At 41.7% G+C, this 24957-nt stretch overlaps 1 protein-coding gene across 1 annotated transcript in view; it reads left to right on the top strand.

Moving 5' to 3' along the window:
- The window catches only part of PEX7 (peroxisomal biogenesis factor 7), a 74766-nt gene extending 65494 nt beyond the window's left edge, over positions 1–9272 (top strand). Inside the window, exon 10 of the mRNA XM_060753436.2 lies at positions 8580–9272. Within this exon, the coding sequence (XP_060609419.1) occupies positions 8580–8648 (69 nt within the window). The 3' untranslated portion in view covers positions 8649–9272. The remainder of the gene's footprint in view (positions 1–8579) is intronic.
- The last annotated feature ends 15685 nt before the right edge of the window (positions 9273–24957 follow it).

Raw genomic sequence — 24957 nt, 5'->3', positions numbered from 1 at the left:
CATTCAGGTAATTTTCAAAGACTGAACAGATTACCCTCGGGTATTATGAAAGGTCTGGACAGTAAAACAAGACTGTAATGATAAACAGCTAATTTGGGCCTGTCAGAAAAATAAATCAGCTGTCAGATCAGTAAAAACAAGTCTTAATTAATGACTGGCTCTTTGCTTTAATTCTATTAGTGGGAAATAACATTATAAATATAGAAAAATAGAAATGTTTTAATAGCAAAAGTGGGATTTCCCCTTTAATGAAAACTAATGAAATTTCATTTGAATTATTAGCTGTGCAAGTCTACATACTTCCAGAAGATATCTATTTTACCTTTGGGGAATCCCTGAAGCTGATTTGCTGCTACATTCTCAAGCATTGTGTGCCAAACTAGAAAACTGAAAAATAATAAGAAATTGTGTGTCATGGTAGAATCCAGAAAAGACATCTTTAATAAAAGATTTATAATACCCCTTCCCTTAATGCTATGTGGAAAGTTGAGGAAAGGAGTATGGAATGAAGTAATAGAGAAGATACCAGCTGGCTCAAGCAAAGCTTAAACTATGGGTCATGGCCCCATATAGAGTCGCTATAAGGGAATGTGGGGGGAATGAAAAATTTGCCAACAGTGAAATGTTTCTGAATGTTACCTAGTGGCTATTTTAGACATTTACATGAATCTTTGAGCAACAGTGTGCAGTGTTTACAGTGGACTCTGCAGCAGAAATACTTCAGCTGTACTTCATAAAAAAGGGAAAATCAGCCTGCCTTGTTCAACAAGCCATGAAAATGCTGGGTTTGCTTGATGGCTATCTTTTCAGTTTCAGAAATACTTTCCTTCAAATATTGATTCTAAAAAACTAAGTTGCATTCATAACCCATACTCAATTGAAATTGAACACATCAGTCATCTGCCATTAAAAGTTCAAGAATTTGCAAAGTTATCAATTGACACAGGTTTAAAACTTGAGTTTTCATTAAAAATCCAGAAGGACAGAATTTCCAACAATTCTGGACAGAATTTCCAGAATTTCCAACAATTTCTTAAGTGGCCCTAAACATACTAATGTCGTTTTGTACTACACATTTATGCAAAGTAGTGGTTCCAGCCTGACAATTTAAAAAATAGTGATCAAAATAGTGATCAACTCTAAAAAACGTTGAAGATACTCTATATTCTGCAGTATCAAATATTCCACCAAGATTTAATTCTTATTGTGAAAATAAACAAGCAGCCATCTCAATTGTGTGAATTTACAAATGACCACTTGAAGAAACAGTTACAGGTGAGCAACCTGTCTGCATCCATCTCATTAGTATGAAAACTTGCTTTCATCCTTAATAAATGATAAATTATATGTATACCAAATAATTGTTTTAAATACATTTATTTATGATTTATTATCAATAAATAATGTATTTACTTATTTTATATATATTTAGGGTCTTGAAAGGGGTCACACATGGAAAAAGTATCAGAAGCCCTGCACTAAAGAACCTGGAGAGAAAAAACCCAGATTGCAAATTCTGTTGCAGGTCCCAAATATTCATTTCTTGGCCTGGTACATAAAAGCATCCACCCAGAAAAGACTCAACCTCAAGTGTTATACATGACAACCCCATTATCCACAGATTCACTTACCCACACTCCCAAATATATTTCTCCCTGGAGGTTTTTGTCAGTCTCTAGGTCCTCCAGTACAATTCTATGGTATGTTTCTAACCCAGGTATAATTCAAATACAGCTCTCACTATCATCCATTTTTCAGGTATCCACTGGAGGTTTTGGAACATACCCCCCAGAGACATGGGTATTACTGTATTTTCTAGCAATCTCGATCATCTCAGTGCCATTCACAGTTGACGTGAAAAGTATGGTTTTATTACTTCCATATGAGTGCAGAAACTTTTAAGAAGTACTCCTGAAAGAAAGCGAAATATAAATGGGTTATGTAGCAGCCTTTCTTCATGTTTGTCTCAGAGGAATAGTAACAAACAAGGATATAAGGACTCACAGCCTAAAAGAGGATTTCTGGATAAAGGTTCTGAAGAAGTCAACTTAGTGTGCAGTCTAATTTCTTTCTGTTGTATTTTCTAGTGCTTAAAAAGTCTTAATCCAGATTTAAAAAATTAATTATACAAAAAATAGATATGCTACAATTACCCTGTTTATAGTATTGTAATCAGTTTAGAAATTCTTTAATAAGTCTATAACAAGACGTTAGCTAATTTATGATAATAAATTAAGCAAACAAAGAGCAATTAATAATGAAAATAATTTCCCATGTCATTCATTCTAATCCTCAAGTAATTTGTACCTTTACTATTGCATTTATAATTATAAGCATTTAATACTGTGGCATTTATGAGGTTATAACTATAAATACAGTATAAATTTAAAATTATAATAGAAATATAACATTTATAAAATATTTGTAAACTGATAATATTAACAGTGTATTAATTATAATCGAGTCCTAGACTTTTCCCTGGAAATCTTCCTCCTTATTCCAGTTGTAATAGTAATAATAATAATAATAATGACTTTATTTGTATTCTGTCCTATCTTCCCAAGGGGACTTGGGCGGATTCAACAGCAAACATTCAATCCCTTCGTAAAACAAACAAACACTGATATAAAATCCCAGAAAAACCCCACATATGAAAAGAACATTAAAACCTAACATCAAATTAAAACCTAACAACAGTAAATTAAACCTAACATTAATGAATTAAACTACATGTAATCAGACAAAATTCTATAATAGCATAAACTCTAAACAAAACATCAACATTAATTTACAACACTCTTTAATCAGTTCCTTTATACATCTCATGAAGGTATTCCTCCATTCTCTCATTCTCAGATAAAACTGTTTTGAGGAATTTAACCAAATCCAGTTAAATAAAGCTGGTGATGTGGAAGAATAATTGGAACTAATTCATTTAAAGTCTGTTGCGTTTAGCAGGACTTAAATCAAATTGAGGAATGTTAATCTTATTTATTTAATTCTTGTACATGAGACCGTAAATGAATGGATAGATAGGTAAGAGTTCTTCTTACTAGACAAGGCTATGAGAGAGCAGATATAGTTCTCATTTCAATACTGTTGTGAAAATTTCATTTGTGCAAAAAACAAAACAAAACATGACTACATTACCTCAGAAGTCTGAATACTGGTGATAAGTTATCTTCTAAACTATCTTGACCTATATATCTAAAAATGCAAATACTGATAAAAATGCAATGAATTGTATTCATACTCCTTCTTGGAAAATTTCAGATGTATACATAGGTCTTTCTGGAAATTCCTAATGACGCATGACATTCGGTGTTCTGAGGATTGGTTATAGTCTCTCAGGCTTCACAAATATTCCTCAGAATGATTTCCTAATGATGTTTATTCTTTGCTGTGTTTGCTGTGATACACGTTGGTTTTTCCATATACTATCAGAAACAGAAACAAAGGTGGATTGAATTATGCAAACTAGTTCTCAAAAGTCTACACTTTGTAGAAACCTTGTTTGCTTTCCCTTTGATTTTGTGAAATGCTTATATTTGTGTTCAAAAGCTTCTGCGTGGCGCTAATTAAATTGATCACAGGTGGGAATTCCCCAGGGATTTTGCAGATGGTGTCTTACGTGTCGTTTCCTCTTGATATCCGAGTGTCCTAGAAGAGAGGTAGTTGCCTTTGCACTCCTGAATATGATAGGTAAAATAGAAAAAGACCCAGGGAAAAAAATAAGCCATACATGGCAGAGTGAATGTGTTGCCAGGGGTCTTGTGTTTCACTATACAGAGAAAAAAAATTGTTCAGCAGAATAATTCACCAAACAGTTATAAACCTTAATCACAATATCTATCTATATCTATATCTATCTATGTATATAATCAAAGTCAAAACTTGTATGTGGAGGACAAAAGTGTGGCGGGAGGAGTATGTGCCAGTGTTCTGATTGGCTGCCGCTGTGGTGCTATTTGCATATGGTCTCTGATTGGCCAGCTTCAATAGGAGCCCTTGGTGGAGAAAAGAGTTCATGACAGAAACGGGGACATGAGAAGGAAATTTGCATATGGTCTCTGATTGGCCAGCCTCAATTCCAAGATTCCGAGATGACAAAGAGATGAAAGGAAAAGGCCAGAGGGGGCTGGGACAGAAAATTACCAATACAGACCAGACTTGGCACACAGAGCCCCCATCACCCACTCTACATCCTATTGCAGTTTGGAGGATGAACCATGGATGTTGGGACTTGCAGTACCATCACTCACATTCTGAGACCACTGTTAATTAACCTTATCTAATGACTGATCAGGACCAAACTTCGCACATAGACCTCTCATGACCCACTTTACGTCCTGGTGTGGTTTGGCCGGGGATGGACCGTGGATTATGGGACTTGCAGTGCCATTGCTCAGTTCTTCAGACCACTGCAACCCTCATCCAATTTCCAATAAATACCAAACTTGGCACACTGAGACACCATGACGCACTCTACATCCAGGTGCAGTTTGAAGGAGGATGCACCATGGACAATGGGACTTGCAATACCTGCACTCCCTTCCTAAGACCATTACAACTGCCAACAATGATGGATCAGGACCACAATTTACACAGAGACCCAGCATGACCCACTCTACATCCTGGTGCGGTTTGGAAGAATTTGACAATGGATGATGGGACTTGCAGTCACTTCACTCACTTCCTGAGACCACTGAGACCCTCGCCAATGACCAATCAAGACTGAACTTGGCACATGGAGCTCCAGTGACCCACTCTTCATCCTGGTGCACTTTGGAGAAGGACTGATCATGGATGATGGGACTTCAAGTACCTCCACTCCCCAAGACTGTTGCAATCTCATCTAATGACCAATCAAGACCAAAGTTGGCACACAGAGCCCCCATGACCCACTCTACATCCTGCTGCAGTTTTGGAGGAGGGTTGACCATGGAAGATGGAACTTCCAGTACCTTCACTCACATTCTGAGACCTCTGCAAACCTCATCCAATGACAGATCAAGACCAAACTTGGCACATAGACCTATCATGACCCACTTTACGTCCTGGTGTTGTTTGGAAAAATTTGGAGATGGATGATGGGACTTGAAGTACCTTTGCTCACTTCCTGAGACCACTGAGACCCTCGCCAATGACTAATCAAGACTAAACTTGGCACATGGAACTCCAATGACCCACTCTACATCCTGGTGCAGTTTGAAAGAGGATAGACTTTGGATGATGGGACTTGCAGTACCTTCACTCACTTACTGACACCACTGACACCCTCATGTAATGACTGATAAAGACCAAACTTGGCACACAGAGCCCCCATGACCAACTCTATATCCTGCTGCTGTTTGGAGGAGGGTGGACCATAGATGATGGGACTTCAAGTACCTTCACTCACTTCCTGAAAACAATGCAGCCGTTATCCAATGACCAACAAAGACCAAACTTGGCATACAGAACCGCCATTACCCACTTTCTCTAATAACCCGGGCAGCGCCGGGTCCCCAAGCTAGTATATAATAAAAGTCAAAACTTGTATGCGGCGGATGTGTGGCGGTGTGTGTGCCGGCTTTCGGATTGGCCAGCCTGAAAGTTCCAAGATTCTGATTGGCTGCCGCTGTGGTGCTATTTGCATATGGTCCCTGATTGGCCTGCTTCAACAGGAGCCCCTGGTGGAGAAAAGGATTCATGACAGAAACGGGGACATAACAGATGGAAATTTGCATATGGTCTCTGATTGGCCAGCCCCAATTTCAAGATTCCGAGATGGCAAAGAGAGGAAAGGAAAAGACCAGAGGGGGCTGCGTCAGAAAATTACCAATACAGACCACACTTGGCACACAGAGCCCCCATGACCCACTCGACATCCTACTGCAACCATGGATGATGGGACTTGCAGTGCCATCAGTCACATTCTGAGACCGCTGTTAACCTCATCCAATGACTGATCGGGACCAAACTTGGCACATAGACCTCTCATGACCCACTTTATGTCCTGGTGTGTTTTGGCCGGGGATGGACCATCGATTATGGGACTTGCAGTATCTTTGCTCAATTCCTGAGACCACTGCAACCCTCATCCAATCATCGATAAAGACCAAACTTGACACACTTGAGTCTCTATGATGCACTCTACATCCTGGTGCGGTTTGGGGGAGGATGCACCATGGACGATGGGACTTGCAATACCTGCACTCCCTTGCTGAGACCATTACAACTGCCAACAGTGATGGATCAGGATCACAATTCGCACAGAGAGCCCGCATGACCCACTCTACATCCTGGTGCAGTTTGGAAAAATTTGGAAATGGATGATGGGACTTGCAGTCACTTCACTCACTTCCTGAGACCACTGAGACCCTCGCCAATGACTGATCAAGGCCAAACTTGGCACACAGAGTCCCCATGACCCACTCTACATCCTGGTACACTTTCGAGGAGGACAGACCATGGATGATGGGACTTCAAGTACCTCCACTCCCTTCCAAAGACTGCTGCAACCCTCATCTAATGTCTGATCAAGACCAAACTTGGCACACAGAGCCCCCATGAACAACTCTACATCCCGATGCTGTTTGGAGGAGGACGGACGATGGATGATGGGACTTCCAGTACCTTCACTCACTTCCTGAAAGCACAGTGACACTTATCCAAATACCAAGAAAGACCAAACTTGGTACAGAGACCCCTCTTGGCCAACTCAACATTCTGGTGAGGTTTGGGACTTCAAGTACCTCCACTCACATCCCAAGACTTCTGGAACAGTCATCCAATGACCAATCAAGACCTAGCACACAGAGCCTCCATGACCCACTCTGCATCCTGCTGCAGTTTGAAGGAGGATGGACTTTGGATGATGGGACTTGCAGTACCTTCACTCACTTACTGAAACCACTGCCACCCTCATCCAATGACTGATAAAGACCAAACTTGGCACACAGAGCCTCCATGACCCACTCTATATACTGCTGCTGTTTGGAGGAGGGTTGACCATGGATGATGGGACTTCAAGTACCTTGACTCACTTCTTGAAAACAATGCAACCATCATCCAATGACCAATAAAGACCAAACTTGGCATAGAGAACCGCCATTACCCACTTTCTCTAATAACCCGGGCAACGCCGGGTCCCCAAGCTAGTATTAACTAAATGTTAGTCTGGATTTAAAGTTCCAGTCTTACCTTTGATTCTCCCTTCAAATGATCATGACCTTTCCAGTATAGTTTTAATAACTCCCCTTCCCACCATACAGTGTGATTTGTAGTCATCTTTAGTTTATTTTGTAGTTGTAATTTAATAAGCTGCTTTGAGTCTCCTTGTGGAGAGAAAAAGTGAGCTATAAATAATAATAAGAATTATTATTATTATTATTATGCTCTTTTCAGTCATGTCATTTTCCATTTTATTATTTATCTATCAAGGGTAGTGGGTGGACACATAACTCCAGGGGTGTTGAGTCCATTCTTAATTTTACTACTCCTCTAGTAGCAGCTTCAAGCTGAATGGTAACATTATTGGTACTCGACCTCTGCTCCAGGATCAGATGAACTCCTGTTCAACTTGGAACAGCTATGGGAGCAGTTGCAGTAAAATCAATCATGGATTTACTCCTCCTACAATGGTGGATTTATATGGTGCCAGACCTACAGGTCATTCTTACTAGCTATCATTCTTGATCCTGGCGACACAATCTTATCTACATTATGAAAATGAATACATTTTGTAATCTTATGTCCCCCAAAAACATATTGCTATTTTCTGAAACAGTTTCTAATTTATTTTGAGGTAAGTAAATATTTAATATAAATCTGAGAATACAATAAATGGAGTAGTTATTGGGGGCCCCTATAACTTCATGAAACAATGTATAGCTAACAACCCTATGTGAAACACATTGTGGTTGTTTTTGCTGTGCCTTCAAATTGAACCTAGTGTTGCGAGGTTTTCTTGGCGAGCATAAATCAGAGGAGGCTTGCCTTTGCTTTCCAATCAGTCTTGAAGTGTGTGCCTTCTCCAGGATCACCCAGGAAATTTCCATTGCTGAACCCTTGTCTCCCAATCCAGCACTCAAACCACTACATAACACATCAGTGGTAGCAGCTGGCCCGTACCATGTACTTTTGTCCCGTGAAAATAATGAAATGCCAATTGTAAGCACAACTTTGCCAAACATTCTGGATTCTTCTTTGCTGTTGAGTGCCCTGCCTAAATGTTCCTAAACCAAAAAGATCCATTTTCTTGCACATTTCTATTTCTATAAAAGACAAGGAACAGTTTAAGATAGTTAAAATGCTTCCATTTTTCTTTTAAATTTGCTTAAAATTCTTGCCTTGAATACATATTTTTAAATTTAATCTGTTTTCATATATGTTGCCTTGTGTTAGCATTGGAGGATATTTCACTTAAAAGTTTGTAGAGAGACTTGCCTCTGAAGCTATGGGAATGTGTGAGCTCAACTGTCAAAATATTATATACAGGTTTCTCTTTCAGTTCATGCTCCTGTGATTTTTTGTATTTAGTTTTCCACTCAAACCACCACCGGTCACTTTAAAGTGAATTGTGTTTCCTTCCTTAGGTGGCAGACTGTGCTTGGGATGAAACAGTGAAGATATATAGTCCTCCTTCACTGACAGCGGGTGCATAAAAGATGTGTCTATGGAAGACAGATGACGTGGAAGGACTCCTAGGGAAGAGAAAAATAGGATATTCAAGTCTTGATGACTGCCTTGTGTCTTGTAATAAAATGGGATGGGATATTTCAGTTAAGACTACAACTATGGGACAAAATCCGTAATACCTTTCACAAAAACTGTGTTGGGCCAGTAGAATAATTTAAAAAATGAAGATGGCAGAAACAATTCTGGATCTCTATAGAGTAAGCAACCTTCCTCAACTTTCTGCTCCCCAACACATCTGCATGGCATCAAGTTGGAGAAGACGGTACTATAAGATACACGGCAAGCAGGTGTTTTAAGTATTGGGTGGCAGGAACTGTGTCCAATATCTAGAAAATGGAAAAAATGTAAATTGCATTTTAATTTGATAATCTGCCATTGTTCAAATGTAGAATATATTATATAAGAAAGTAGCATCACAATGATGTGTATAACAGTCAATTGATTTCATTATATTTCTATTTAATGATGCATTGTAATATGGTGTATATTATAAGTGGGCTGCAGATGATATACAGTTGCCGAATAGTTTTGTCAGACCCTTTTTTCTACATTTCTTTCTTCAATTGGAAAAATAAAAGCTCCCACCAAGATTTTCATTTTTCTTCCTGCAAAACACCTAAGGATTCCCATCATGGTGCATTGGATGGATGAAATGAAAATCCCTCACATTTAGCTTCTGTGTGTGTTCTCTGTAGATATGTACTTGAAGACCTTATCAGATACATGTGTATAAGGAGTCTTGTAGCCCTAACAGAAAATGCATATTCACCAAGTTAGTTTTTAAAGTATTTTGACAGACATAAGAAAATAATATTTATTTATTTAATACCTTCCTCCCAATATTGCATTCAAGGCTTGAAAGAAAATTTTATACACAATGATCAGAAAGCAAAATATATGCAGCAAAGTTACAGGAGCAGTAGAACCCATATCAGTGGTTTCACTTACCCACATCTGAGAAAAACATGTCTTTCTGGGAATTTGTTTGGTGCATCAGGCAATTCTGTAATATGCCGGGACCAGAGATCACGTAATTTAATGCTTTATGTGATATCTGCAGTTTGAGGTAACTGCAGTACAGCTGGGAAACTATTCCTTGCAGATACAGGGTGCCCCAAATAGCTATATATATATATACACACACACAATTATCAGTGTTGGTATTAGCATACTTAACTATACACATTCTAATGCAGAATTAATTATCTTATGTGCAGCTGCAAATCCTATGCATAGCAGAGACATAATTAAAAGAATGTCATAGAAGTCCATACATTTCAGATTTCAGTATGGGGAAATTAACAGAGAACAAGCAGTGCCTGGCAAACTGATTATGCATGGTAAAAATGAACTGGAATGGGCTTAGTTTCAATTCCAAGAGAACTTCTGGAGAGAAAGATAGGGTAATCAAGGTTCTAAGGCTTGAGGAAGTGGGAGAAGAGGATACAGGTAGAGAAATTCAATAAGAGCAACTATGCAGCAATTCTCTGAGCTATAGCAGTTGTTTTTTTGATTAGTTTTTTTGTTTTTTGAAATCAATGCTGAAGCATCCAGGACAACTCAGGAAATAAGTAGAACAAAAACTCACACAAGCATTCTGATAAAAATGGTATAATGTGAAGTTGTGTGCAAAAAAAGCACAAACCTCTTTTCCTTGGATATCTTTAGATCTTTCCTGAAAATCCACCTTAAGTGGAATTAGAATATCTATAAAACAAGGAAGAAGACAAAGATTTACCAAGAAGCAAAGAAATGCCACTGGTTTCTGTGGAAGAACAAGCTGGCAAGGTTGTATATCTAAGCCCCAAGTTCTGCAGTACAGTGATTTCAGCGTATTTGCAGCAGACATAGAAGGATAAGGGTATCGGGATAGAATGGCAGCAGCAAGGCACAAAAGCTGGAGGTGTGTGTTGCAGAACTGGCACCTGCAGTGTGGGGATTTTACAGTTTTTGTAAATTTAAATGAAGTCAAGACCATTAAAAAAATCATGTACACACAGGAAATGGGAGAACACTGCTATCTGTATACAAGACAAACTAAAAAAAGACCCAGGAGAGGAATATTGTACCCATCCAGATTGAACCACTCTCAAATACAGATAAGAATACCACTCATTTAAGCATTTACCAAAATTATACAAAGTGGTAAAGATACATGGTGTCAAAGGAAATTCTCATTTTGCCAGATAATGATCAGGGTGCTTACTCACAACCTGTCTTTATACAAACAGCATTTATTTTATTCGAAGACACTATTGATTATAAGATGCACACCAGTTTCAGTACCAACAACAGAAAAAAAACCCATATATATATATATATATATATATATATATATATATATCACCTGCAATCTTAAGACACACCCCGTTTTTAGAGATGTTTATATCGGGGAAAAGTGTGTCTTAGAATTATAAAAATATAGTATGTATCTGCATATGTGCACAAACATAGCCTCTGTTTCTACAACCAGGAGCAGGGAAGTACCCATCTCTGCTCCAGCCCTGTTGCTTTTCTTGCTTGATAAACTATGAAGAAAAGAGATTCTCATTTGCATGGACAGACTCCATGAAGAAGGTCTGATTTTCCAAGATTTGTGCACGTATGTTGAGCTTTCACAAGATAGCAACCTTTCTCTTATAGTTATGTGGCATCCGTATTGGGAGAGACTGAGAGATTAGGACACAGCTAGGCAGTTTTCTGTTCCTTTGTTGAAGAAACCAGGGCCCATGGACTTCTCTCACACATGGAATTTTCCCATCATCTATATAATTGAATGCCTTCACTACTGCAGATCGTGCTCAGAGATAGAATAAGAAATAGAGTATTCAAACAACATGGCCAGCAAAGTGCTTTTGAACTCAAAATGAGGAATAGGCCCAAACCAAACATGAAGCATGGTGAATTTCTCCATCTAGAGTTCAAAACAGACATGTACAATCTCAAATTCCCATCTGCCCAGGTCCAGTTCGGGTTCTATATACAGGAACACTTGGTAGATGGGAAAGAATGATAAGACAGTAATACTCCCATATCCACGGGTTCACTTACCTGCACTTATTAATTTACTAGGTCCTCCAGGAGATTCAATGGCATACTTTCCCCCGGAAGTTACCATAAAGTTTTATATGGCATGCTAGGGCAGAGAGTGAGGTAGTTCAATGTTATTTGGTCATCTACAGTTCACATAACCATAGTCTGTCTGGGAACATCTCTCCCACAGATACATGGTTCTTGCAATGTTGTCAGGAAGAACATGATCCTGTAGAGAAAGCAATCTTGGATCATAGATTATGGTATTATTAAAGCATTTCATGCTTCGGGGAGAAATACTTGGGAACTTAGGGAATTGGGTATGTTTTGCTTGGAGACAAGACTTTTGAGAGGGGACATGATAGTTATTTTGAAGTATTTGAAAGGATGTCATATCGAGGGGCGAGCTTGTTTTGTGTTGTTCTAGATACTAGCACATGGGGCAATGGATTCAAATTTTAGGAAAAGCGATTCTACCTAGACATTAGAAACACTTTCCTGACAGTAAGAGCTATTTGACAGTCAAATACACTGTCTTGGAGTTTGGTGGAATCTGGTATTCAGTTGAACCTATGGTCTCAGGTAACTGCTCCAACAGGGACTGTATCCCCCATGGATATGGAGGTCTTACTGCCTTTCCCCTTTTCTTTAATATACAGTATTATTTTATGTTTTAAACAGTTTCATAGTATGTTAATATTTTGTCATTTTCCTCATTGTAGTCAAATTGTTAACTGCTTTAGTTATTGGTTATATCATCATTATTATTCACTGTCTTCATGCTTTTACTGTTACTAAAACACACATGCAAACACCCAAAATTCAGAATGATTTGCCTGCTGGTTTTGAGCCCCACTCCCTTAAAAACTTTTCCAAGGTACCTGTATACACACACAGACACAGACACAGACACAGACACGTGACCATACAGATCCATTTCCCCCCACTGAAATAAATGGAGAAGCTGTACTGACGTGTGGAGCTGCACTCAAATTTCATTTCTTTAAAATTGGAACAAGTTTCTGAGCTTGTTTCCTATAAGAAGCCCATTTATTAAACACTAAAGTTCCAATTTCTGTTTTTCTCAGAAGAAGATTGAAGTGTCACAAACACTTGTAAATTTGTCAACCAAGAAATTGCACATAACCATAAAACTACTGCTTACAGCGTATGGTAATACTCAAAGTAATAAATGCTAAAATGTATCATTCATTTGAGCACTGTCTTTCTGCTGATCATCTCCTGCTTCTAGTATTTGAGCACGCAACATGGGAGAATTGAATGGTTGGTAATATTTCTGCATAAGAGAAATATGATAGTCACATTTTATGTTATTAAATAATAGTCGGGTAGGTTGACAGAAATCTCACTTTATCAGCTTGAAGACAATTGTACATTAATTTCACATCCGCTTATGTAGTCAGTTCTGTAATTTAGGATTGTCATGACTATACTCCCTCAACAAATAATATCCAATAATGGAAATGATTGCATTGATCCCAAGTCAACAAGTTCAGTTCTACTAGTTTTCATCTCAATCAGAATGGGTCTTTTTATTGCCCATCCAAGATCAACCCATCCCATAAATATATATTGTAGGTGGGGGGAAACTCTTCTCCAGTTACAGTGAGATTTGTGGTTAAACTTAGGTGGATCAGGGAACCGGGCCGAGGGAAGGCAAAGGAGATGTCAGATGATATTATCTGTGGTAAATCGGAAAGTCTAGTATTTGGACCCTCCAAACCCTGGTTTCACTACACCAATATAAAGTTCCTCTAATTTTATCATCCTCCCCATATACTGATGTCTGTAGCTAGCCAATATCCTTTTTGAAAAATAAATAAATCTGGCATCAGATGTGTCATACACTTAAATATATGGGGTATAGTTTTTAACCTTAACAAATAATTTCTAAAGCAGGAAGGGCATAAACATCTTGCAACAGAGAATGAAAAAGGTTTCATCAGCAGTAATTGAAAGCCAACTTTGAATTCTCGAAGCATAATGATTTATTTTAAAGTAGTGGCTTTTAAGGTTCACAGCAGTATCTTGGGGTCCTTCAGTCACTGCATTCAGAAGTGGCCTTTTAAGTAGAAATGTCATTAGTGCTTAATCCTTATTTTAAAGGGCACATTCAAGTTCTCTCATATTCTTCTCTTTTGCCTGGCTTTGCGCTTGCCATGAAAATGTAAGAATTCTATGGAAGTGTTCTGAGTGCTTTATCACAGTGTGCTTTTAAATTATTGGAATTCTGCTTTAAAATTAGTATTCTTAGGGAGCAATCCTAAGGTTGAAGAGGCGGATAGACAGAGCACTCCGATCTCAGAGGCTGTTTTCTAGCCAGAGTCCTGCCAGGCTTTTGCTGGCAGGGTGGAAGTAAAAATGGAACTGATTTTGGCTTATTTCCCCCTTCATGCTGGACGCGTTCCTCACTTTTACTGGAATAAAGCTTGATGACATCTGAGCCATGTCTACTTTCATTACAGACTGGGCAAGAATTGCAATCTATGAGACCTTCTGAACCTATCCTTTCCCTCCTTCCATTACACCTCCCCACACACCCCTGTTTAATAGAAATTAAATCATTCTTCTTATCTGTACCTGTCTCTCTATTTGTCTAAGTCTCTATCTGGTGGGCACCAATTTGCAGACAGCTATTCTGCATTGACTAAGACTATAAACACAGTCCTTGGAGCTATCAAATCATCAGTGCACATTAATCTTGGAGAACACTTAGAATTAATTTATTTCTCACCTTTCCTTCCAGATGGGAATTGGCTTTTCCAAAACATGGTATATCTTCATTGCCACAGCAGCCAGTTCTCTGGACTGCTGGTTTTGAAAAAAAAATGCATTCCCATTCAATACAACGCAAGTACCTGCAGAGATGGCTGGAAGCATGATTCTGTGGATGGTCTTGCTACCAGAATTTTCATTCCTACTGTCTTCACTGTATGGTCTTCAGTGAAATATATGTCCCTAATCAGGGGACATATATGGAGGAAATATATGTTCCTCCAAATAGTTTCCTAGAGAACTATTTGGAGAAAGGGAGAGATGGAGGGAGGGTGAGAGGGAAGGAACCATGTTGCAGAAACAATTTTCACATATCATTATAATTTGCAGCCTAACATCAGGATTATACTCCCCAAAAGAACCCCCTCCCAAAGCTACCAATCTTTACTTTTTTTCATTTTTATTACACAGACATAGACATACATACACATTTAGACTAAAATTGGGTATTCCAAAGGCCAAAGAATAGCACATTGCATTTAATTGGTTCCTCAAGTGTGGGATGAACCATTGAGTGATTGGGAAATGCAATATATTTGTAAAGGGGCATGGATGACATGCCAGAATATGAGCATTCCACCATGCAACACAGGGCAGGGGGGGGGGTGGTGGTGAAAAAACCAGCCCTGCTGAGAATCCCTTCCAGCAGGTGGAAAGGGAGAAGAAATGGGAAGCTGAGTCATTCCACCACTCTGATAAAAACTTACTTTTTCCTATTCTTGCCTCTATTTTGATGTTATAGTTTTCAGATTGTATGTGCAGGTACTGTTTTGTTTTTATTGACTCTATGTAACCCACATAAATTAAAAGTTGCTACATTTATACTGTAAACTTTACTGTTTTGTTAAGTCTGATGAAATGGTAAAGTTTGAAAAAGAATAAGAATCCATTACAAAGCAAAAATGATTCAAATGTCAGAGCCAATCCTCACTCCCTTTTTTGTTTACTTGTCTACATCTCTTTCCTCCAAGATCCTCATGAACAGATTTCAGGGGGAAAGAAATTATCAACCCTTTTGTCAGGCTCCTTAATGCAATTTAATGGCAGCAATTTCACTAGCAGCAGTATGGCCTGTTTCGATTCAAGATCTTATCTAGTGTTGTTGTGGCAAGGCTCTCCATTCTATTCTGCAGTCAGCACACTCCTAATGTGCAGCATGGACAGAGAACCAGACTTAATAGGTAATTCACAACATGTATTAGGAAAATTAGTTTGGAGAGAAAAGCAGTGTGGTGCAGTGGATGGAATGTTGGACTTTGAGCAGGAAGGAATGTCCTACCATTTTCCTCCAGGTGCAAAGATCACAAGAGTCAGTGTAATCTAGTGGTCCAAGTGTTAAATTAGGATGCTGGAAGGCCAGGGTTTGAATCCTCACTTGGCCACAGAGTGATTTTGCGCAAGATCTATTCTCTTAGCCTTGGAGGGATCTTCCTCAGAATAAATCTTGCCGTGAAACCCCTATAATAGAGTCACCATAATTCATAGTTGATTTGGAGATGCATAACAGCACCAATAACAACAATGTGGAAATCATAGAGTGATTGTCAGCCAAATTGCTGCTTCTGAAACAAATTTATAGGGATATAGCCCTGATAATCTGCTGCAGCAAAAAAACAATGAAGTCTCTGCATTTGGTAAAATAAACTGCAAGCCGGAGGAGCATTCACTAGTCTTTAAAGTGCTTCAAGTCTCTGTCTTGATTTTGCTGTGATACACCTCATGATCACAAAACTTTTATGTGATTTATTTGGCTTTCTACAGCCTATTTCATCAAGAAGAACGAAATGCAAAGATACAAAATGGGGGACGCCTGGCTCAAGAGCAGTACATGTGAAAAAGATCTTGGAGTCCTCGTGGACAACAGGTTAAACATGAGCCAACAATGTGATGTGGTGGCAAAAAAAACCAATGGGATTTTGGCCTGCATCAATAGGAGCATAGTGTCTAGATCTAGGGAAGTAATGCTACCCCTCTATTCCGCTTTGGTTAGACCACACCTGGAATATTGTGTCCAATTCTGGGCACCACAATTCAAGAGAGATATTGACAAGCTGGAATGTGTCCAGAGGAGGGCGACTAAAATGATCAAGGGTCTGGAGAACAAGCCCTATGAGGAGTGGCTTAAGGAGCTGGGCGTGTTTAGCCTGAAGAAGAGAAGGCTGAGAGGAGATATGATAGCCATGTATAAATATGTGAGAGGAAACCACAGGAAGGAGGGAGCAAGCTTGTTTTCTGCTTCCTTGGAGACTAGGACGCGGAACAATGGCTTCAAACTACAAGAAGGAGATTCCATCTGAACACGAGGAAGAACTTCCTGACTGTGAGAGCCATTCAGCAGTGGAACTTTCTGCCCCGGAGTGTGGTGGAGGCTCCTTGTTTGGAAGCTTTTAAACAGAGGCTGGATGGCCATCTGTCAGTGGTGATTTGAATGCAATATTCCTGCTTCTTGGCAGAGGGTTGGACTGGATGGCCCATGAGGTCTCTTCCAACTCTTTGATTCTATGATTCTATGAAATACACAAAGTGTTTCTCCATTGGGTTGCTGTGAGTTTTATGGTCTGTATGGCCATGTTCCAGAAGTATTCTCTCCTGACGTTTTGCCCACATCTATAGCAGACATCCTCAGAGGTTGTGAGGGCTGTTGAGATTTATATATCTGTGGAGTCTCCAGGGTTGGAGAAAGAACTCTTGTCTGTTTCTCCATTATTCAGTGGGGTGATCATAATCAATGTTACACACCTTGCTTTGCAAGCCTAGGTCAGCCTACTCTATTCAGGTGCAATGAAGGATGGTTGTCCCATTGCTGGTGCTGAATGAGTATTTGTCAGATCATGGAAGATGTTACCCTCTTGTTCTTTACAGTGAAATGTCTTGGGTGCCAGTAAACTGTTAACTATTCAGCCACGACCACAGCTTATACATTATTCACATCAACTTATGAGGAAATGTCATGTTTCACATGCTAACAAGGAGACTAATGTAGCTACAGATCCAAAATTAAAATAACAGAAAGTTGTATTGGACCATTATAGTTTTTTTTTTAGTCAGATATGTCATAGAATCATAGAATCAAAGAGTTGGAAAAGACCTTTTGGGTCGACCAATCCAACCCACTGCCAAGAAGCAGGGAAATTGCATTCAAAGCACTCTTGACAGATGGCCGTCCAGCCTCTGTTTAAAAACCTCCAAAGAAGGAGCCTCCACCACACTTTGGGGCAGCGAGTTCCACTGCTGAACAGCTCTCACAGTTAGGAAGTTCTTCCTCATGTTCAGGTGGAATCTCCTTTCTTGTAGTTTGAAGCCATTGTTCCGTATCCTAGTCTCCAGGGCAGCAGAAAACAAGCTTTCTCCCTTCCTAGCAATGTAGAATCTGGTCCTTTGGATATCTGGGACTTCAACTAGTCCAATACCATTTTAGCTAGGACTTCTGGGAGCTGACTAGATGACAACAGTTTGTGGCCCAGTATTATACCTTGCACAGATTATAGTCCACATCACTGTATGTGGAATGTAGCCCACCAAAGATCATAGGATGCATTTTAAAGTTTGCTGAATGATTCTCAGTTGCTGCTTGCTGCAACAGGTTAACATGGCTGTCACTTTGAAAACTGGATCACAAGTATTGCTGCAGCAGCAAAACTGATTACAAACCTTTCTAAAGCACAAGGTGGAGTTCCACATTTATCTTGCGTAAACCTCCGTTTAAATGAAGGTGTGCTTTACTACCACTTAAACTAACCCTGGTTCATAATGTCGCCAACTGAGACCAGGAAATGACACAAGTGAGGCCAAGACATACATGAGTGTCTACAATCCACAGTTACATCAGTTTTGTGCCACTTTTAATTATTAGGGCTTCATTTTAAGGAATCATGTGATACTTAGTTTACCAAAGGACTTGGAATTCTCTGCTACAGAGATCTGGACTACTTTAGATCTGGGCTGAATTATAGTTTAGAGACCCTGAATGGTTGTCTATCCTACAAAATAAAATGAGTCGTACTCCCCCTGAAGACGCAGGTTCGCAGCTTGGGTGTGACCTTGGACTCATCGCTGAGCCTGGAACCCCAGGTTTCAGCGGTGACCAGGGGAGCATTTGCACAGCTAAAATTTGTGCGCCAGCTGTGCCCATACCTTGGGAAGTCTGACTTGGCTACGGTAGTCCACGCTCTGGTTACATCCCGATTAGACTACTGCAATGCTCTCTATGTGGGGTTGCCTTTGAAGATGGTTCGGAAGCTTCAATTAGTCCAACGTTCGGCAGCCATGATACTAACAGGAGTGGCACGCAGGGAGCATACAACTCCTCTGTTGCGCCAGCTCCACTGGCTGCCAATTTGCTACCAGGCACAATTCAAAGTGCTGTGTTGGCCTATAAAGCCCTAAACGGTTCCGGCCCAAGTTACCTATCCGATTGCATCTCTGCCTATGAACCCACTAGAACTTTGAGATCTTCCGGGGAGGCCCTGCTCTCGGTCCCGCCTGCAACACAGGCACGGCTGGCGGGGACGAGAGACAGGGCCTTCTCGGTGGTGGTCCCTCGGCTGTGGAACGCCCTTCCCACGGACATCAGATCAGCTCGACTACTGCAACGCTCTCTACGTGGGGCTGCCCTTGAAGACGGCCCGGAAGCTCCAGCTAGTCCAGCGCGCGGTAGCCATGTTGTTAACCGGAGCGGGACGCAGGGAGCGCACAACGCCCTTGCTGTCCCAGCTCCACTGGCTGCCGATTAGCTACCGGGCCCAATTCAAGGTGCTGGTGCTAACCTACAAAGCCCTAAACGGTTCCGGCCCAAAATACCTTGAGTACCGCATCTCGGCCTACGAGCCCACGAGGACCTTGAGATCATCCGGGGAGGCCCTTCTCTCGGTCCCGCCTGCCTCACAGGCACGCTTGGCGGGGACGAGAGAGCGGGCCTTCTCGGTGGTGGCCCCCCGGCTCTGGAACTCCCTCCCCGCTGAAATTAGACAGGCGCCTTCCCTCCTGGCCTTCCGCAAGGGCCTGAAAACCTGGCTCTTTGAAAAGGCCTTCAATTAAATGCTATGCTTTGGAACGACCACTGGAATGGACTATGACTACGAGACTGATTGTGACCCAAACAAGACGAAGCGGATGTTTAGCTTAATTAGCTGTGTGTTAGTTAGATGTGTGTTATGACCCTGAATTTATTGTAATTGTTGTCTTTATGTTCTATGTTTTGTACACCGCCACGAGTCGCCTTCGGGCTGAGAGTGGCGGTTAATAAATGCAAATAATAAATAAATAAATAAATAAATAAATAAATAAATAAATAATGGTATTTCGGAGAAAAGTGAAAACCTGGCTATTTGAACAGGCGTTTAAATAGGCAGTGCAATGAGTATAGGAACGGAACAATGGATGACGAGTTTGGATCATGTTTTCAGTTATGAGACGCCAGTGAATTGTTATTGTGTTAATTGCTTAATCTGTTATTGTGTTAATTGTTTTTACATATCCTGTTGTTGTTAGCATTGAATTTTTGCTCCGCTATGAGTCGCCTACGGGCTGAGAACAGCGGTATACAAATAAAGTAAATAAATAACTAAATAAATAAATCCTCAATCCTGCTCTTCTTGGGGTCCTTTGGAAATTGTAGTCCAGAGGAGCAGACTAGAACTTCTTAGCAGAGAAGCCAGCAAATTACAGATCTCAGAAAGCCATGGAACAGACCTCACAACCTCTGAGGATGCTTGAAGTAGAAACATCAGGAGAGAATGCTTCTAGAACATGGCCATATAGCCCAAAAAATCTACAACAACCCAATGATTCCAGCCAGGAAAGCCTTCAACAATACATAGAACCACAGCAGTTTCAGAGGCTGCAACTGATACAACTGTGTGTAGTGCAGCAGATATAACCTCAGCCTCAGTCAAAGTATACATTGTAGGGGGGGGGGGGGTGGAGAGGGAGAACCCGCTGCCCCTTCGTTTAGGTGTTTCCCCTCTTGTTGAGGGGGAAGGCAGGTAGCAGGAAGAGGGATCAGCAAAGGGAACACACAGAGACCACGCCACCCTTCCCAGGTCAAAGTGCAGCCTTCCCCAAGGTAGACTGTTTGGACACCTAAGGCGAAAGCAAACAACTCAAAATTACACAAACACCTCTCCTTCTCCTTGGCAGTTAACATTCTGGAACAACAAATGAAACATTTTGGAACAAGAAACGAAATAAGGAACACTTCTGCTGCCCAGATCTGCTGCTCAGGGCCCTCTTCTAATGCAAGCATGGGCCAGCTTGGGTCCTCCAGGTGTTTTGGACTTCAACTCCCACCATTTCTAACAGTCTCGGGCCCCTAAAGGTGGGAGTTGAAGTCCAAAACACCTGGAGGGTCCAAGTTGGCCCATGTCTGTTCTAATGGAGTCTACTGCCTTCTGAAGAAGACTCCATTGCCCTTTCCTCCCGGGTTTTCGATGACGACCGGCAGCCTTTCATAAAGGCCGAGGACCCAAATGACTCTGGGGGCAAGCCATGTAGTCGTCTGCTCTCCTGATCTGGGCAAAGGCCACCGAGGAGAGCGTGAGGCTCCTGAAGGAAAAGACGACTTCCCTTCACAAAGTTTGATGGAGCCCGACACTTGAGTGGAACCATCGCCATGTTTACTATCTGCCAATTCTACCCTTTAGCCACCTTTATGACTGTGGTGAAGGGCGAGGAAGTCGCTGCTCCTCCACAATCCCCGCCTTGTGAGGGGAGAAGCATGGGCGACCCTGAGGGAACTTCAAGCGTTGCAATTGTGAGGGAGGGGAAACACCACCATCATAATTCTCGCTCATAACGCCTTGAGGGAGGAATCTCCTCTTCCTCTGTTCATATTCTTCCTGGCACGGAAAAAGGACATGTGTCCTATCTATCTACCTACCTAATCTACCAACCACCTATCTAATCTATCTACCTTCCTTCCTACCTACCTATCTATCTATCTACCTTCCTTCCTATCTAATCTACCTACCTACCTTATCTATTTATCTATCTATCTATCTACCTTCCTTCCTACCTACCTACCTGATCTATCTACCTACCTTCCTTCCTTCCTTCAGTCCTACCTACCTATCTAATCTACCTACCTACCTTCCTATCTATCTATCTATCTACCTATCTACTTATCTACCTACCTAACCCTAACCTATATAATCTATATATCTAGAATCATAGAATCAAAGAGTTGGAAGAGACCTCATGGGCCATCCAGTCCAACCCCCTGCCAAGAAGCAGGAAAATTGCATTCAAAGCACCCCGGAGAGATGGCCATCCAGCCTCTGTTTAAAAGCCTCCAAAGAAAGAGCCTCCACCACGCTCCGGGGCAGAGAGTTCCACTGCTGAACTGCTCTCACAGTCACGAAGTTCTTCTTCATGTTCAGATGGAATCTCCTTTACTGTAGTTTGAAGCCATTGTTCCCGCCTTGTCTGTCTGTCTGTCAAATCTACCTCCCTTCCTACTTACCAACCTACCTACCTATCTAATTTATCTACCTACCTATCTAATCTACCTATCTATCTAATCGACCTACCTACCCTATCTCTCTCTCTCTCTCTCTTTCTCTCTACCTACCTTCCTTCCTGCCTGCCTGCCTGCCTTCCTACCCATTCATCCAGCCATCCACCCATCCACCCATCCATTTGCCTATCAATCAATCTCTCCTGCACACAAATATGACGGCGTTCCTTTCATGAGAGGATTTCAAGGCTTGAGCGCGAAGGAAGCCCTTCCGCCTTGTTTTGAGGCGCTTGACTTTGAGGAAGTTTATGGATCGGAGCTTCTCCAAGCTTTCGCTGAACTCTCTTGAGGGGAAGGAATTCGAGACCTCTATCGATCCGGCCTCTCTGGCCTGGCGGGTCTTCGGCAAGCGCCAGAGAGAGCTGCCTCGAAAGCGGCCATTCGGCCCCTGTTTCTGGTGCTTGCCCAAGACCCGCCAGGCCAGAGGCCGGATCAGTGCGTTTCTCTAATTCCTTAGAAAACAGCCCCTCAGCCCGCATCCATGTAATGAGGAGGAATGGCTCCTCCATTACGGAATACGGAATGGTGCCCAGGACGGGTCCATCGCCCCCTTCCAGCTTTGCTCGCCTCACTCTGGCAGTGTAGCCTCTCTGGGTTTTTTCTCTGAGGGCAAACAACTCGGAAGTTGCAGTGTCTGTATTTGTGTACGTGTGTCGCCCTCGGCCGCTTTCGGGCACAACCCCTCTCTCCCTTTCTCCATCCTAGTTTTGTGTTTGGGTGGAAACCTAAGTCTTGGGTTTGAGAAGTAGTGTTCTCTCGTTCGGCCCTTCCTTCTCCATCCTTCAGCCTCGGCTTAAGAGAGAAACAACAGAGAGAGAGAGAGAGAGAGAGAGAGAGAGCAAATTATTCGAAGTGGTGTGTGTTTGTGTGATCTTCAAGCCTTCCTTTCCCATCCTTCAATCTCGGTTTGAGGGGGAAGCAAGAGAGAGAGAGCAAATAATTCCAAGTGGTGTGTATTTGTGTCATCTTCAGCCCCTCCTTCTCCAGCCTTAGGTCTTGGTTTGAGGGGGAGAAACAAGAGAGAGAGAGAGCAAGAGTGTGTGCATGTGTGTGGGTTGCCCTGAAAGTCAACTCTTTCTTCTCCATCCTTAAGTCTGGGTTTGGGGGGAAACAAGAGAGGGCGAGCAAATCATTCCATGTGGAGTGTCTTGGTATGATCTTCAAGCCTTCCTTCTCAATCCTTAAGCCTCGGTTTGGGGGAAAACGAGAGAGGGCAAATCATTCCAAATGGTGTATATTTGTGTGATCTTCAAGCTTTCCTTCTCCACCCTTAAGTATTGGTTTGAGGGGGAGAAACATGTGAGAGCAAGGGTGTGTGTATGTGTGTGGGTTGCCCTGATCGTCAACCCTTCCTTCTCCATCCTGAACCTCATCACACCAGAGCACTCATCATAGTAAAGCATGGATCCACTTTTAATCCGGTTGCTTTAAATCACACAAATACACACCACTTGGGATAATTTGCTCTCTCCCCCTTGTTTCCCCCTCAAGCCGAGTAAGTCTTGGCTTCAGGGGGAAACAAGAGAGACAGAGCAAATTATCCCAAGTAGTGTGTATTTGTGTGGTCTTTAAGTCTTCTTCCTCCGTCCTTAAGTCTTGGTTTGGGGGGGGGGGGGAGAGGAACAAGAGAGAGAAAGACAACAAGACTGTGGGTATTTGGGTGCATTGCCCTGATAGTCAACCCTTCCTTCTTCATCCTGAAGTCCTGATTTGAAGGCGAAACAAGAGAGAGAGCAAATTATTCGAGGTGGTATTTGTGTGATCTTCAAGACTTCCTTCTCCATCCTTAAGTCTTGGTTTAGGGGGAGAAACAAGAGAGAGAGAGAGAGAGAGAGAGAGAGAGCAAATAATTTGAAGTAGAGTTTATTTGTGTGATCTTCAACCCTTCTTCATCCTTAAATCTTGATTTGTGGGGGAAACAAGATAGAGAGCAAATAAGTGGTGTGTATTTGTGAGATCTCCAACCTTTCCTTCTCCATCCTTAAGTCCGGGTTTGAGGAGGCGAAACAAGAGAGAGAGCAAGAGAGTGTGTATGTGTATGGCTTGCCCTGATCTCTACCCTTAAGTCTGGGTTTGGGGGAAGCAAGAGAGCGAGCGAGCAAATAATTCCAAATGGTGTGTACTTGTGTAATCTTCAAGCTTTCCTTCTCCATCCCGAAATCTTGGTTGTGATGGGGGGGTGGGGGTGAGGGGAGAAACAAGAGAGAGTGTGTATGTGTCTGGGTTGCCCTGATAGCCAACTCTTCCTTCTCCATCCTTAAATTTTGAATTGAGGGGGAAACAAGAGAGAGAGAGAGAGCGCGAGCGCAAACCAGTCCAAGTGGTGTGTATTTGTGTGATTTCCAAGCCTTCCTTCTCCATCCTTATAAATCTCAGTTTCGGGGGGAAACATGAGAACGAAACTCATCCCAAACGGTGTGTTTTGGTGTGATCTTCAACCCATCCTTCTCCTCCTTAAGTCTCGGTTTGGGGGAAACAAGAGAGAGGGCAAATTATTCCAAGTGGTGTGTATTTGTGTGATCTTCAAGCCTTCCTTCTACATCCTTATAAGCCTCGGTTTCGGAGTGGGGGGAGGGACAAGAGAGAGTTCAAATCATCACAAGTGTTGTGTATTTGTGTGATCTTCAAGCCTTCCTCCTCCGCCCTTAAGTCTTGGTTTGGGGGGGGGGGGAAACAAGAGAGAGAGAGAGAGAGAGAGAGAGAGAGCATTGCCCTGATAGTCACCCCTTCCTTCTCCATCCTTATAAGTCTCCGTTTGGGGGGAGAGAAGAGAGAACACAAATTATTCCAAGGGTTGTGTATTTGTGTGACCCCCAAGCCTTCCTTCTCCACCCTGAAGTCTCGGTTTTGGAGGTGGTGAGGACACAAGAGGGAAAGCGGGCCAATCCTTGGAAGCGGTGCGCCTTCCTCCTGTGCTCCCCCCTCCCTCCCTC

Source organism: Anolis sagrei, chromosome 1 (genome assembly GCF_037176765.1).
Source record: "Anolis sagrei isolate rAnoSag1 chromosome 1, rAnoSag1.mat, whole genome shotgun sequence".
Classification (NCBI taxonomy): domain Eukaryota; kingdom Metazoa; phylum Chordata; class Lepidosauria; order Squamata; family Dactyloidae; genus Anolis; species Anolis sagrei.
This window is presented reverse-complemented; position numbering and strand designations above follow the sequence as displayed.